The following is a 16,612-nucleotide window of genomic DNA, read 5'->3' as shown; positions in this document are numbered from 1 at the left end:
AGTTTCAGAGTTATCTGCTCTGTAGTGTTCTCCGCCCTATCTGGTGTTTCATTCAGATAAGGTTGTTTTGCGTACTAAGCCTGGTTTTCTTCCAAAGGTTGTTTCCAACAAAAATATTAACCAGGAGATAGTTGTACCTTCTTTGTGTCCGAATCCAGTTTCAAAGAAGGAACGTTTGTTACACAATTTAGACGTAGTCCGTGCTCTAAAATTCTATTTAGAAGCTACAAAAGAGTTCAGACAAACATCTTCTCTGTTTGTCGTCTATTCTGGTAAAAGGAGAGGTCAAAAAGCGACTGCTACCTCTCTTTCCTTTGGGCTTAAAAGCATCATCCGATTGGCTTACGAGACTGCCGGGACGGCAGCCTCCTGAAAGAATCACAGCTCACTCTACTAGGGCTGTGGCTTCCACATGGGCCTTCAAGAACGAGGCTTCTGTTGATCAGATATGTAAGGCAGCGACTTGGTCTTCACTGCACACTTTTGCCAAATTTCACAAATTTGATACTTTTGCTTCTTCGGAGGCTATTTTTGGGAGAAAGGTTTTGCAAGCCGTGGTGCCTTCTGTTTAGGTAACCTGATTTGCTCCCTCCCTTCATCCATGTCCTAAAGCTTTGGTATTGGTTCCCACAAGTAAGGATGACGCCGTGGACCGGACACACCAATGTTGGAGAAAACAGAATTTATGCTTACCTGATAAATTACTTTCTCCAACGGTGTGTCCGGTCCATGGTCCGCCCTGGTTTTTTTAATCAGGTTTGATGAATTATTTTCTCTAACTACAGTCACCACGGCACCCTATAGTTTCTCCTGTTTTTTCCTCCTGTCCGTCGGTCGAATGACTGGGGTGGGCGGAGCCTAGGAGGGACTATATGGACAGCTTTGGCTGGGACTCTTTGCCATTTCCTGTTGGGGAAGAGATATTCCCACAAGTAAGGATGACGCCGTGGACCGGACACACCGTTGGAGAAAGTAATTTATCAGGTAAGCATAAATTCTGTTTTTGTCATTTGTTATTCCGTTTTTGGTATTAAGGGGTTAATCATCCATTTGCAAGTGGGTGCAATGCTCTGCTAACTTATTGCATACACTGTAAAAATTTCGTTAGTGTAACTGCATTTTTTCACTGTTATTTCAAAATTTGGGAAAATTTGTGTTTCTTAAAGGCGCAGTAACGTTTTTTATATTGCTTGTAAACTTGTTTTAAAGTGTTTTCCAAGCTTGCTAGTCTCATTGCTAGTCTGTTTAAACATGTCTGACACAGAGGAACCTACTTGTTCATTATGTTTGAAAGCCATGGTGGAGCCCCATAGGAGAATGTGTACTAAATGTATTGATTTCACCTTAAACAGTAAAGATCAGTCTTTATCTATAAAAGAATTATCACCAGAGGGTTCTGTTGAGGGGGAAGTTATGCCGACTAACTCTCCCCACGTGTCAGACCCTTCGCCTCCCGCTCAGAGGACGCACGCTAATATGGCGCCAATTACATCAGGGACGCCCATAGCGATTACCTTGCAGGACATGACTGCAATCATGAATAATACCCTGTCAGAGGTATTATCTAGATTGCCTGAATTAAGAGGCAAGCGCGATAGCTCTGGGGTTAGGAGAGATACAGAGCGCGCAAATGCTGTTAGAGCCATGTCTGACACTGCGTCACAGTATGCAGAACATGAGGACGGAGAGCTTCAGTCTGTGGGTGACATCTCTGACTCGGGGAAACCTGATTCAGAGATGTCTAATTTTAAATTTAAGCTTGAGAACCTCCGTGTATTGCTTGGGGAGGTATTAGCTGCTCTGAATGACTGTAACACAGTTGCAATTCCAGAGAAATTGTGTAGGCTGGATAGATACTATGCGGTGCCGGTGTGTACTGACGTTTTTCCTATACCTAAAAGGCTTACAGAAATTATTAGCAAGGAGTGGGATAGACCCGGTGTGCCCTTTTCCCCACCTCCTATATTTAGAAAAATGTTTCCAATAGACGCCACTACATGGGACTTATGGCAGACGGTCCCTAAGGTGGAGGGAGCAGTTTCTACTTTAGCAAAGCGTACCACTATCCCGGTTGAGGACAGTTGTGCTTTTTCAGATCCAATGGATAAAAAATTGGAGGGTTACCTTAAGAAAATGTTTATTCAACAAGGTTTTATTTTACAGCCCCTTGCATGCATTGCGCCTGTCACTGCTGCGGCGGCATTCTGGTTTGAGGCCCTGGAAGAGGCCATCCAGACAGCTCCATTGAATGAAATTATTGACAAGCTTAGAACGCTTAAGCTAGCTAACTCATTTGTTTCTGATGCCATTGTTCATTTGACTAAACTAACGGCTAAGAATTCCGGATTCGCCATCCAGGCGCGTAGGGCGCTATGGCTTAAATCCTGGTCAGCTGACGTGACTTCAAAGTCTAAATTACTCAACATTCCTTTCAAGGGGCAGACCTTATTCGGGCCTGGCTTGAAGGAAATTATTGCTGACATTACTGGAGGCAAGGGTCATACCCTTCCTCAGGACAGGGCCAAATCAAAGGCCAAACAGTCTAATTTTCGTGCCTTTCGAAATTTCAAGGCAGGAGCAGCATCAACTTCCTCCGCTTCAAAACAAGAGGGAACTGTTGCTCATTCCAGACAGGCCTGGAAACCTAACCAGTCCTGGAACAAGGGCAAGCAGGCCAGAAAGCCTGCTGCTGCCCCCAAGACAGCATGAAGGAACGCCCCCCTATCCGGAAACGGATCTAGTAGGGGGCAGACTTTCTCTCTTCGCCCAGGCGTGGGCAAGAGATGTTCAGGATCCCTGGGCGTTGGAGATCATATCTCAGGGATATCTTCTGGACTTCAAAGCTTCTCCTCCACAAGGGAGATTTCATCTTTCAAGGTTATCAGCAAACCAGATAAAGAAAGAGGCATTCCTAAGCTGTGTGCAAGACCTCCTAGTAATGGGAGTGATCCATCCAGTTCCGCGGACGGAACAAGGACAGGGATTTTATTCAAATCTGTTTGTGGTTCCCAAGAAAGAGGGAACCTTCAATCTTGGATCTAAAGATCTTAAACAAATTCCTCAGAGTTCCATCATTCAAAATGGAAACTATTCGGACCATCCTACCCATGATCCAAGAGGGTCAGTACATGACCACAGTGGACTTAAAGGATGCCTACCTTCACATACCGATTCACAAAGATCATCATCGGTTCCTAAGGTTTGCCTTTCTAGACAGGCATTACCAATTTGTAGCTCTTCCCTTCGGGTTGGCCACTGCCCCGAGAATTTTTACAAAGGTTCTGGGCTCACTTCTGGCGGTTCTAAGATCGTGAGGCATAGCGGTGGCTCCGTATCTAGACGACATCCTGATACAGGCGTCAAGCTTTCAAATTGCCAAGTCTCATACAGAGATAGTTCTGGCATTTCTGAGGTTGCATGGGTGGAAAGTGAACGTGGAAAAGAGTTCTCTATCACCACTCACAAGAGTCTCCTTCCTAGGGACTCTTATAGATTCTGTAGAGATGAAAATTTACCTGACGGAGTCCAGGTTATCAAAACTTCTAAATGCTTGCCGTGTCCTTCATTCCATTCCACGCCCGTCAGTGGCTCAGTGCATGGAAGTAATCGGCTTAATGGTAGCGGCAATGGACATAGTGCCATTTGCGCGCCTGCATCTCAGACCGCTGCAATTATGCATGCTAAGTCAGTGGAATGGGGATTACTCAGATTTGTCCCCTCTACTAAATCTGGATCAAGAGACCAGAGATTCTCTTCTCTGGTGGCTTTCTCGGGTCCATCTGTCCAAGGGTATGACCTTTTGCAGGCCAGATTGGACGATTGTAACAGATGCCAGCCTTCTAGGTTGGGGCGCAGTCTGGAACTCCCTGAAGGCTCAGGGATCGTGGATTCAGGAGGAGAAACTCCTCCCAATAAATATTCTGGAGTTAAGAGCAATATTCAATGCTCTTCTAGCTTGGCCTCAGTTAGCAACACTGAGGTTCATCAGATTTCAGTCGGACAACATCACGACTGTGGCTTACATCAACCATCAAGGGGGAACCAGGAAAAACTGCGTACCAAACCTGGGTTTTTACCTAAGGTGGTTTCTAACAGGAATATCAATCAAGAGATTGTTGTTCCATCATTGTGTCCTAATCCTTCTTCAAAGAAGGAACGTCTCTTGCATAATCTGGACGTAGTCCGTGCCTTGAAGTTTTACTTACAGGCTACTAAAGATTTTCGTCAAACATCTGCCCTGTTTGTCGTTTACTCTGGACAGAGGAGAGGTCAAAAAGCTTCGGCAACCTCTCTCTCCTTTTGGCTTTGGAGCATAATACGCGTAGCCTATGAGACTGCTGGACAGCAGCCCCCTGAAAGGATTACAGCTCATTCTACTAGAGCTGTGGCTTCCACCTGGGCCTTTAAAAATGAGGCCTCTGTTGAACAGATTTGCAAGGCTGCGACTTGGTCTTCGCTTCACACCTTTTCAAAATTTTGCAAATTTGACACTTTTGCTTCTTCGGAGGCTGTTTTTGGGAGAAAGGTTCTACAGGCAGTGGTTCCTTCCGTTTAAGTTCCTGCCTTGTCCCTCCCATCATCCGTGTACTTTAGCTTTGGTATTGGTATCCCACAAGTAATGGATGATCCGTGGACTGGATACACTTAACAAGAGAAAACATAATTTATGCTTACCTGATAAATTTATTTCTCTTGTAGTGTATCCAGTCCACGGCCCGCCCTGTCCTTTTAAGGCAGGTCTAAATTTTAATTAAACTACAGTCACCACTGCACCCTATGGTTTCTCCTTTCTCGTCTTGTTTCGGTCGAATGACTGGATATGGCAGTGAGGGGAGGAGCTATATAGCAGCTCTGCTGTGGGTGATCCTCTTGCAACTTCCTGTTGGGAAGGAGAATATCCCACAAGTAATGGATGATCCGTGGACTGGATACACTACAAGAGAAATAAATTTATCAGGTAAGCATAAATTATGTTTTTTTGCCACTCAAGGAAGCGTGGGACAAAGTACAATTTGATTAGTTGCAGACAGCTAGAGGTAAAAGGAGAAGAGAAGTTTCACTTACAATACTCATAAATGAAACCATAGATATTTTAAATGACTTCCTGTAATGCAGTCCTCAAAGGGAATCAGAATGGACTACACTATCACTCCAGCTTAGCAGTGCTTTAAACTTTTTACTTTGAGTTACTTCTTTGACTTAAATTCAGATGGCATGGGTAGCTGCTTTTTCCTGGACCTCCCGGAATCTTTGATGTCACGATTAGAACAGATGTTACCTTTTAAATTGCTGAAGCGCCTCCCATTTGTGAAATATATCCCTGCCACTTTAGCTGAGAGAAATGCTTCCCAAACACGAAAGTAAGTGACTGTCATCAGGTATATGTTGGGCAGGCCTATAGGGCCCAAACATACTCCCAAGCAGGAGTTTCTTACAAAACAGTATTGTGAAAAGCCGATGTAGGGATAGATTACAAGTAATGCGGTATATTGCTTTTTTTCCGATTACGAAAACACTGCTAGACATAAGCATTTAGCGCTAGTCTGGTTTTACAAGTAAAAAAATTGATGCATTTTGTGCAAAAATCTGAACATTCAATATTGGGTGCCTGTTCACATATTCCCCCATAGAAGTCAATGGATGGAAAAAAAGTGGAAAATAAACCCACTCTCTCTCACGCAAACACTATTGCATTTTCGCAATTGCACTAACCCGACATGAAAATATGAATATTTCATATTCCAATGTTCTTAACTTAACGAAATGTTCTATTTATTCATAAATAAATATTTCTACATATATCTGATGTTTTTTTTCATATATATATATAGAGAGAGAGAGACTGTATATAGGAAAATCTATAAATACATAGAACATATTCTGCCATGTGCAGAACATTGAAATGTCAAATATTTACAGTAAATACACAGTTAAACATATCTATATACATATAAATACATCTTTAGCAATGTATCTGTATGTATCTCTGTTAGTACTTGACGCCTTTTTCTTTTTTTCTAACACCCAATATCTCACATCTTTAAGCCCTTATAACTTTTTTGTGCAATATTTTTTTTTAAATAATTTTAATTAGATTGTGTTATGAGTGTATTTTGATGTGTTTTGTGCAACTTTTTTTCTTCTTCCGAAAAACGGTTAACCACAGCTCTGAGATCGCGGTAATGATTAAAGAGTAAATCATTCAACTTGTAATATCAGCGCAATTAAAACTGCTCACAAATGTCGTTTTTCTATACGGTATGCTTAAACATCTTAGTTAAAAATTATTTAATAAAAAAAATAAAATAAAACTGCTCGCGAAAACACAATATCGCTTGCTCAAAAATTTTTGTGCCTCACTTGTAATCTAGCCCATAGTTGTTTTTTTTTTTTTTTCTAAGATGAGTTCACGATTACTTTACACAATTTAATACAATAACCCAATGTGTATATACTTAAACACTGTGCCGTGTATTAGTTATTATTTTGTGCATTTTTTACAATGTTTATGATATTTATTTATTTTTACACAATCTGTGGCAATCTCAGTATGCTCTGTTAGTTGCGTGTAGCGCATACCTACCAATAATAACCCATTCCTGTGTTCCAGGCGCATGCACACAGCATAAATAAAGGACCAGATTACAAGTGACACACAATTATTTTTTCCCGCTTGCTTGCTAACTGCATGCAAAGTAAAAAATGAACTTGGCCTGGTCAGTGCATATTACAAGTTGAAAGTAAAAAGTATGTAAGTGAAAGGCTAGCCACGCTAACTTCAGGACTTTGGATATCAAGACCACGCTAGCTCCTCCCCATGGACTTCTATGGGGCGCACTACAAAAAGCCTTTTTAGCTAATGCTTGTGCGCTAACCCGATACTGTGCTAGATCAACTGCACTAAAGCCGGGTATATTAGGAATACTTTACATTCCTATGTTCGTCACATAGAAAAAATTCTTTATCTGATTATTTTTTTTGTAAAATATATATCTATATGAAAATAAAATGTATGTATATATATATATATATATATATATATATATATATATATATATATTTATTTTGACTGGAACAAATGAGAGCGCCTTGTATATAATAAATAGTAGTAATATAGAATATATGAATATATATATATATATATATACCGATATATATATATATATATATATATATATATATATATATATATATATATATATAAAATAGAAAAAAATGTGTGTTGTTTGCGGCAGCTATCTTATCTGCAAAAACATATATACAGTATTAGAATACACCAAAAATGTAGATTACGCCAAAAACAGGGATATAAAATATAGTATAATCCTTTATTTACAAAGTTAAAATGTCACAATATATGTGTACACATATAAACAAAATAAAAACTATTAAAGAGTTTGTCACAATAATAAAAATGAAAATTTAAACTGCTTGTCTAGCCAGGTAAACTTAATCCTCACTACGCATTTCAGGACTCCACCCCCTTCCTCAGGTGTGTTTGGATTGTCCTGAGGAAGGGGGTGTATGTATGTTTACACGTATATTGTAAATAAAGCATTATACTATATTTTATATCCCTGTTCTTGACAGCTTGAGCAAATGAAGAAACCACTGCAAAATTATCAGTTTCTCTGTTTTTACTATTTATAGGTATATGTTTGCATAAAATTAACATTTTTGTTTTATTCTATAAACTGACAACATTTCTCCCAAATTCTAAATAAAAGTATTGTCATTTAGAGCATTTATATGCAGAAAATGACAACTGGTCAAAATAACAAAAAAGATGCAGTGTTTTTAGAAAACAAGTTGATATTTATTTTTATTTATTTATTTATTTTTAATTTTTTTTTTAATTTTTTTATTAAATAGTTTTTTTTATTGAGGTTGAATATCACATTGACAACAGTCTCATCAACAGAATACATTATACAACTTATATTATACTGGCATGACATTATACAGTGGGCACCTCATTTTTTTTTTTTTAAATCATGTAGGTTTTGCGAGTTCCTCAGACAAGCAGGTCCAGTCGTGGGACCCAAAGCTAAACAAAACAATTGAGGATATGGCAACGTAGATAATAGTAAAGATTGCAATTTCAACTTATGTGGGATAAATACAGAATATGTAGTACATATATAATATCAATATAGTAAAGCATAATAAAAACATCAGGGTAGTTCTGTAGAGATCATCATTTGGAAAAACATGGAGTATAGCCTCTCTCACTTAATATTATAGTCTAATAACCATTAATACTGAGCCTCTAGTAGAACATAGGCAATCTCAAACTATTATCTTAAGCAAACTTCAGAAAACAGGTAATCACTATAACATCAATGATCCTGTGTTGAACCCCTGAGAGCCATTCTATCATGATGTAGGGGAAAAGAAAACTAGGTCATGGCTCTACAGGTAGGGCAGAGGCTGCCAAACTCTGCCAAAAGGGTGCAGAGAGAAGGGAAATCATCCCCAACCGCACAGAAGTAATGAGGGGGAGGGGAAGGAAGGGGAGGGGGAAAGGGAGGGGGAAGGGAAGGGGAAGGAGGAGGGGAAGGGAAGGGGAAGGAGAAGGAGGGGGAGAAGGAGGGAAGGAGGAGGAGGGGGGGAGAGGAGGAGGTAGGAGGGAAGAGGAGGAGGTGGGGGGGGGAAGGAGGGGAGGGGGGGAAGGGAGGGGGAAAGAAGGGGGGAAGGAGGAGTGAAGGGGGGGAGAAGGAGGGGGAGGGGGGGCGGAGGGCGGAGGGAAAGCCAAAAATGACAGATCTTACTATTGTTAACTTACACTCATAACATTGGGCCCAGAGATTTTTACAGAGTAACTTAACACTATGACTGTCTGAATAAGGACAACTAAGCATGTGGACAGCCTTGACTAGAATGTACATTTCAGACAAAGCTCTAAGTTGATCATATATGGCAATATAATGATAGAGTATGCAGGCTATCTTCCTGTCTATCCAAAAAAAACATTGATACTAAGCATTAATAAGTGGTGATGAGATATAAAATAAGGTATGTAAGGCGCACAGAACATTAATTAATTCTACACCAAAGAAAATACGTGCTATTGATTGCTTTACCTTAAGCTTCCTTTAGTATAAAGGAATGTCACCATAGAGTTTAAATCATCATGAGAGATAGTTAAATCATATAAGATAGCATACTAACTTGTCATATTCTAGGTAAGAGATATTATAGACAGCATAAAGTTATACATTCCTGCAATAGAATAGAACCTCTTAAAGCTTACTGAGATGATAGATGTAGGATTTACAACAAATAATTGACCATAAGGGCTCCATTATTAACCTCTGAGTAAACAGATAGTTAGATCCTTCATTAAATGCTTAGTACTTAGAAAATATGTGGTTTTCCATTAATCCTAACAGACAGATATGGTGCATTAACATTATATGGCTATGTACACATGCCCAGTTGTGTAAGGTAAAAGCAGAAGTGAGGTACCGCCCTGGAAAAAACAGCACACAATAATAAAGGATGATAACTGGATCTAAATGTATAACTATGTCCACAGAGCAAATAACACCCCTCTATGAGGTAATATAGACTGGGATAATTAGAAAGTTATATTCTCAATGTCCCCTTCAGAGATTTGCATACATGCGCCCCCAGTCCTACATCTTTAATAGTGCCTTTAGGGAAAGCCTCAGGCCCAAAGGCCGTCATTCATATTCTTTAATATCCAGGGTATATTTTAAACAGGACCATTATTCAGCCACTGGGTAGAGCATACAAATTGGAATAGTTGCAGACTCAACCTAACCCCAACTAATTTCTACAGTAATAAATAAACAAAACTCTTAGTGCCAGAATAACATGTGCAAACTGTAGGTAGTGTAGTAATACAAGTTAATCTAGCATGGGTGTCGTGGATTAGTCTAAGCTCACATCAACAGTCATTCAGAGGCCTATAGGTCCTGCCTGCAGCGTCCGATCAGCCTGTCTGCATGCGGGAAAAGCTATCTGCCTCCAGGCAAGGCCAAACAATGCAGAGATCACTAGGGGAATATAGGTAAGGAGACCAGTACATCCGAGGTCTCAGGCAGCGTTCCCCGCCGAGAGGCCACCAGAAGCTCATAAGTGTAGTGACCGGGGGAAGTGTGTTTAATAAGTTGTGAGCGCTGCAGAGTTCCACCATTCCCTTCTCCGTGTGCGAGTGATCAGGTTTAATTTCCTCCCGAATACAATGATCACCTGGGGCTGCAGAGGATGGATAAGAGTCCGCTCTGGAGAGCACCCCCGTCAATACCAGCAGAGTAGGGCGCGTCTGGGGATTAGTAGGCGATGCGATACACTGAGCCACACTTACTCCGCCATCTTCCTCCGTGTTTGTATTGTAGTGCGTTCGCGCCTCTTGCATTGTGACCAGGAAGGTGTCGAGTCTCTCACACAGCCGCCTCCCATGGTCTTCCAGCAGTTTTCTAATATCGGTGTACAGCATTTGGGTCTCCATGCCGGGCTGTGGTACACAATCCCCCAAGATGGCGCCTCAGAATGTGGCAGACATCTCCGCTTCCACTTGTCAGGTTAATACTAAGTAAGCAGTCCTCAGATTATGCTCAGTCGTCTTCTTACACTGTTGCCCGTTAGACACAACACTTGTGTTCGGGATTTATATGCTTAATAGGGCTATTTTATTAACTGCATTCCCGGAGCTCTCAGACTATGCGGCCATCTTGGTTGTTGGGCTACTCCGCCCCCTGATATTTATTTTTAAACAACACAATAATGTTTAAACTTAGCAAGAGTTCAGAAATCAATAGTTGGTTGAATAACCCTTATTTTCAATCACAGCTTTCACGCTTAATGACATGCTCTTCACCAGTCTTTCACATTGCTGTTGGGTGACTTTATGCCACTCCTGGTTCAAAAATTAAAGCAACTTGGCTATGTTTAATGGCTTGTGACCATTTATCTATCTAGCTCTTGATTACATTTCAGAGGTTTTCAATGGGGTTCAGGTCTGGAGACTGGGCTGGCCATGACAGGGTCTTGATCCTGGTGGTCCTCCATCCACACTTTGATTGACCTGGCTGTATGACATAGAGCATTGTCCTGCTGTTGGAAAAACAATCATTAGAGTTGGAGAACATTGTCAGAGCTTAGGGAAGCAAGTTTTCTTCTAGGATAACCTTGTACATGGCTTGATTCATGCCTCCATCACAAAGATAAATCTGCCTGATTCCAGCCTTGCTGAAACACCCCCCAGTTCATCACTGATCCTCCTCCAAATTTCACAGTGGGTGCGAGACACTGTTGCTTGTAGGCCTCTCCTGGTCTCTGTCTAACCATTAGACAACAATATGTTATGCAAAGATGAAGATTGGACGCCTTACTCCGGTCCTGTACAGTCCAATCTTTATGGTCTTTTGCATACCTCAGCCTGGCTCTTCTTTGCTTCTCTTTAATAAAGAGCTTTTTTATAGCTTTGTACATCACCCCTGCTCCAAGGAGCCCGCTTCAAACCGTACTCAACGTGCACTTCACCTCAGATGCCATTTGCCATTCTTTTTGTAGGTCACTTGAAGTCGTCCTATGGTTGTTGAGTGATATTCAAATGAGTTGGCGGTCATCCTGGACAGTGGATAGTTGTTTTTGCCCGCTGCCAGTCTGTAGCATTGTTGTCCCCAATGTCTGCTGCTTGTTCTTATGAACCGCCATCTTTGAGATTTTAAGGATGGAAGCAACCTGACGCTCACTGTATCTCTCTGCTAGTAAAGCCAGAATTGAACCCTTCCTTTTCTTAGGGTTATTCCACCAAATATTGATTTCTGAACTCTTCCTATGTTAAAACGTTAGTATTTGTGTTTAAAAATGAATATCAACTTTTTTGATATTTTGACCAGTTTTCATTTTCTGCAAATAAATGATCTAAATGACAATATTTATATCTGAAATTTGGGAGAAATGTCAGTAGTTTATAGAATAAAACAAACATTTTCATTTTACTCAAACACATACCTATAAATAGTAAAACCAGAGAAACTGATAATTTTGCAGTGGTCTAAATTTTTTACATAGAAAATGATATAATTATAATAATGATTACATTTTTTACATAGAAAATGATATAATTATAATAATGATTTTTCAAAGTGAATAACATAGGAATTTCAATTATTTTTTTAAAACATGTTAACAATTGTAAAACTTATATTGCATTTGTAAAGATGTTTGACATATATACAAAATGTACACATAAAAACAAATAAATACACATATTTAGACATGTACACAAACACCCATATATTTATACATTGGAGCCTTTTCCAGTCAAACACTCTGCCATATACCATATTATTTTTAACCCTTTTAAAAATGTTTTATCAATATTAAAATATTTTTTTATTAAAAAGTGTATATATAAGTGTAATAATTTATTTTAATATGTTTTTGATGTTTTTTTTTGTTTTTGTTTTTTTAAACCCTTAAACTTTACTTCAGGTCTCAAGTTGCGCTAAATATTTTAGTGCAGTTTCAACTTTCGCTCAATCGCAACTTATAACTTTCAACTTATAATGTCAGTGCTATTTAGCACGGTCACTTTCTCCATTAAAAGTATAGGTTGCTCTAGAGTGATGTTGGCCGTGCTAACTCTTCTATGGCATATGGGATTTACCATAGACTTGTAGTATCAAGTTATGCGCTAATGTTAAGCGATATTGCTTATCACAATCTGCAGTATCATTAGCGCGCCACTTGTAATCAGACCCAAAGGGCGAGATTACATATGCGGCGCAGGCTTCATCGTAACTGCTGAAACCCGTGTTGCCTGTAATTTCTCCTCGCACATCTGGGAATCACATGTATGGTGCTGCCAGTTTATAAAGTTCTGTAAGTCGGATAAATTAGCGATGTCAAGAAATGTGTGTAAATACAAATCTCTGGAGTCGCCAGTGATTTACGGCACGTTAGAAACTGCCGGCGCCTAAGAAAGAAAAAAAAAAAGTCTTCCGTAAAAGTCTAACACTCCTCCCAAAAATAAACAGGACACGTCAAAACCTCTAAATCCGCCAATACCCCCATTTCGGAACTATTAATAAATGTATTAACCCCTAAATCCGCCAACCCCAGCATCGCAAACTACTTAATATATTATCCCCTAATCTGCCATTCACCCACATCGCAAACTACCTAATAAATATATTAACCCCTAATCTGCCGTTTACCCACATCGCGATCTACCTAATAAATGTATTAACCCCTAATCGATCATTCACCCACATCACAATCTACCTAATAAAAGTATTAACCCCTAATCCAGTGATTTTTAACCTTTTTTTTGCCGTGGCACACTTTTTTTACATTAAAAAATCCTGTGGCACACCACCATCCCAAAATTTAAAAAAAATCACACATTGTAGCCTATATATATACACATACACACAAACACACACATACTGTATTTATTGTGCTGTTATGCCATGCCTCCTACAAACTACCCCTGCACTGGGAGTAAAAAACAAGCAAAGTTTAAAAAATATGTCACACTGTTGTCAGTCTGCCGTGGCACACCTGAGGATCTCTCATGGCACACTAGTGTGCCACGGCACACTGGTTGAAAAACACTGCCCTAATCCACCAACCCCCCACAACGGAAGGTAACTATTAAAGCTATTAACTCCTAACTTGCAATTAACCCACATTGCAAAACGTATAAATCTATTCACCCCTAATTCGCCAAACCCACATCTCAACAAACCTAATAAATCTATTAACCCCTAATCCGTCAAATCCCCACAACGCAAATAATTAAATTACTAAGCCCCTTAACCTAACACCCCCTAAATTAACCCCAATTACCAAAATTAAAAAATACTAAATTACAATTTAAATAATAAAGCTACCATTACTAAAAAATAAAAATTAATTTAAGATTATAAAAATAAAAAAGTCTAACACCAAATTATCAAAAATAAAAACATTAAACCTAATCCCTATGAAAAAAAAAAAACAAAAAAAAAAAACACCCCCTAATCTAATACTAAACTACTTAAAAGGCCGTAAGTTAATCAGCTCTTTTACCTTAAAAAATACTAAGTCCCCCCTCAAACAGTAAAAACCCCCACCCATCAAACCCGCCAAAATAAAAAACCTAACACTAAAAAATACTAAACTACTCATTGCCCCTAAAGGGGCATTTGTATGGGCATTGCCCTTAAAAGGGCATTCAGCTCTTTTACTGCCCTTAAAAGGGCATTCAGCTCTTTTAAGAGTGCCCAATAAATCCCTAATCTAAAAATAAAATTAAAAAAAAGCCAAAGTCTTACCCCCAAATAGGTACTCACTGTTCCTGAAGTCCGGCGGAGAAGGTCCTGTTCCAGGCGGTGAAGTCTTCTTCCAAGCGGCTAATATCTTCTTCCAAGAGGGGACCTCTTCCTTCTTCATCCAGGACCAAGCCAGTGTGGAGCGGAGATGAGTGCGGAGCAGGACCGGCGACCGCAAAACCCTGGAGCGTGGAGGATCCTCTTCCTACGATCACTGCCATACACTGAATAGTGAATTCAAGGTACGCGTTTAAATATGGAGTCCCTTGCATTCCTATTGGCTGATTAGATTTTTCAAATTCAAATCAGCCAATAGGATGAGAGCTACTGAAATCCTATTGGCTGATTTGAATTTGAAGAATCATATCAGCCAATATGAATGCAAGGGATGCCATATTTAAACGCATACCTTAAATTCACGAGAGCAGGGCATGTCAAGCACCCAGTGCAAGCGAGTGTTGGGAGGATTTATCTTGCCACCTCTGTGGTGGTAGTGGAGAGAATAAAGAAGCAGTTTTAACTTCTTAAATTTGTGGTTGCAGTAAGCATCAAAAGCTGCAAATCTTCCCCTAAAGGGACATGGAAGTCAAGCCAATAATAAGTCATTTTAGTTAGTGTATAATAACTCTTTGAATGCTTTAATGTATGTATTTTCCTTAATTTAAAATAGTGTATTATTTAAAAGTCTAGATTAAACTTCCATGATACAGATAGAGCATGTAATTTTAAGATACTTTTAAATTCATGTCTATTTTTAAATATACTTTGTTCTCTTCGGGTAGCCTTTGTTGAAAAATAGGTACATATCCCACACTACTGTGAGCTAGCTGGTGATTGGTGGCTACACACATTGTTTCTCGTCATTGGCTTATCAGATGTGTTCAGCTAGCTCCAGTAGTGCATTGCTGTTTTAGAGCTGACAAGAACTATCAGCCAGATTATGAGTGTTGCGTTATGAGTGGCTCGGTAATAACTTACAGGTTTGCAAAAACCCGGCGTTTGCGGGCAATATGGCTGCATTGAGCTCCATACCGCACACAAATACCAGCGCTGCTTTGAGCTGCTGTTACGTGCTTGTGCACAATTTCCCATAGACATCAATAGGGAGAGCCGGCTAAAAAAAAACCTAACACCTGCAATAACGGAGCGTAAAGCTCCGTAACGCAGCCCTATTGATGTCTATGGGGGGAAAAAATATGTACGTTTACACCTAACATAAACCCCGAGTCTAAACACCCGCATCGCAAACACTAGTTAAATATTATTAACCCCAAATCTGCTGCCCCTAACATCGCCGATACCTACATTACACTTATTAACCCCTAATCTGCCGCCCCAATGTTGCCGCCACCTACATTACACTTATTAACCTCTAATCTGCCGCCCCCAATGTTGCCAACACCTACATAAATTTATTAACCCCTAATGTTGCCGCCACCTACATAAATTTATTAACCCCTAATCTGCCGCCCCCAATGTCACTGCCACCTACATAAATTTATTAACCCCTAATCTGCCGCCCCCAATGTCGCCACCATCACTATACTAAAGTTGTTAACCCCTAAACCTCTGGCCTCCCACATCACTAACACTAAATAAATATATTAACCCCTAAACCTAACCCTAAGTCTAACCCTAAGCATAACCCTAACACCCCTAACTTTAACATAATTAAAATAAATCTAAATAAAACTTACTATCATTGCCTAAATAATTCCTATTTAAAACGAAATACCTATAAAATAAACCCTAAACTAGCTACAATATAACTAATAGTTATATTGTAGCTATCTTAGGTTTTATTTTTATTTCACATGTAAGTTTGTATTTATTTTAACTAGGTAGACTAGTTAGTAAATAGTTATTAACTATTTACTAGCTACCTAGTTAAAATAAATACAAATTTACCTGTTAAATAAAACCTAACCTGAGTTACACTAACACCTAACATTACACTAAAATTAAATAAATTACATTAATTAAATACAATTAACTAAATTACAAAAAAAACACTAAATTACACAAAATAAAAAAGAAATTATCAAATATTTAAACTAATTACACCTAATCTAATAGCCCTATCAAAATAACCCCCCCCCCCCCCATAAAAAACCTAGCCTACACTAAACTTCCAATAGCCCTTAAAAGGGCGTTTTGCGGGGCATTGCCCCAAAGAAATCAGCTCTTTTACATGTAAAAAAAAATACAAACAACCCCCCACATAAGCTTAAACTTAAGCTCCCCTGAAAAGGGCATTTGGATGGACATTGCCCTTAAAAGGGCATTTAGCTCTTTTAGGCCTAGATTTGGAGTTTGGCGGT

General features: G+C 39.4%; 1 protein-coding gene across 1 annotated transcript in view; it reads left to right on the top strand.

Annotated features, from left to right (window-relative positions):
• The window catches only part of RHBDD2 (rhomboid domain containing 2), a 52,179-nt gene that overhangs the window by 21,090 nt on the left and 14,477 nt on the right, over positions 1-16,612 (top strand). Inside the window, exon 3 of the mRNA XM_053707422.1 lies at positions 5,210-5,360. Within this exon, the coding sequence (XP_053563397.1) occupies positions 5,210-5,360 (151 nt within the window). The remainder of the gene's footprint in view (positions 1-5,209; positions 5,361-16,612) is intronic.

The sequence above is a fragment of the Bombina bombina genome, chromosome 3 (genome assembly GCF_027579735.1).
Source record: "Bombina bombina isolate aBomBom1 chromosome 3, aBomBom1.pri, whole genome shotgun sequence".
In the NCBI taxonomy this organism is placed as follows: Eukaryota; Metazoa; Chordata; class Amphibia; order Anura; family Bombinatoridae; genus Bombina; species Bombina bombina.
The sequence above is the reverse complement of the archived record's forward strand: the minus strand, read 5'-3'. Positions and strand labels throughout refer to the sequence as shown.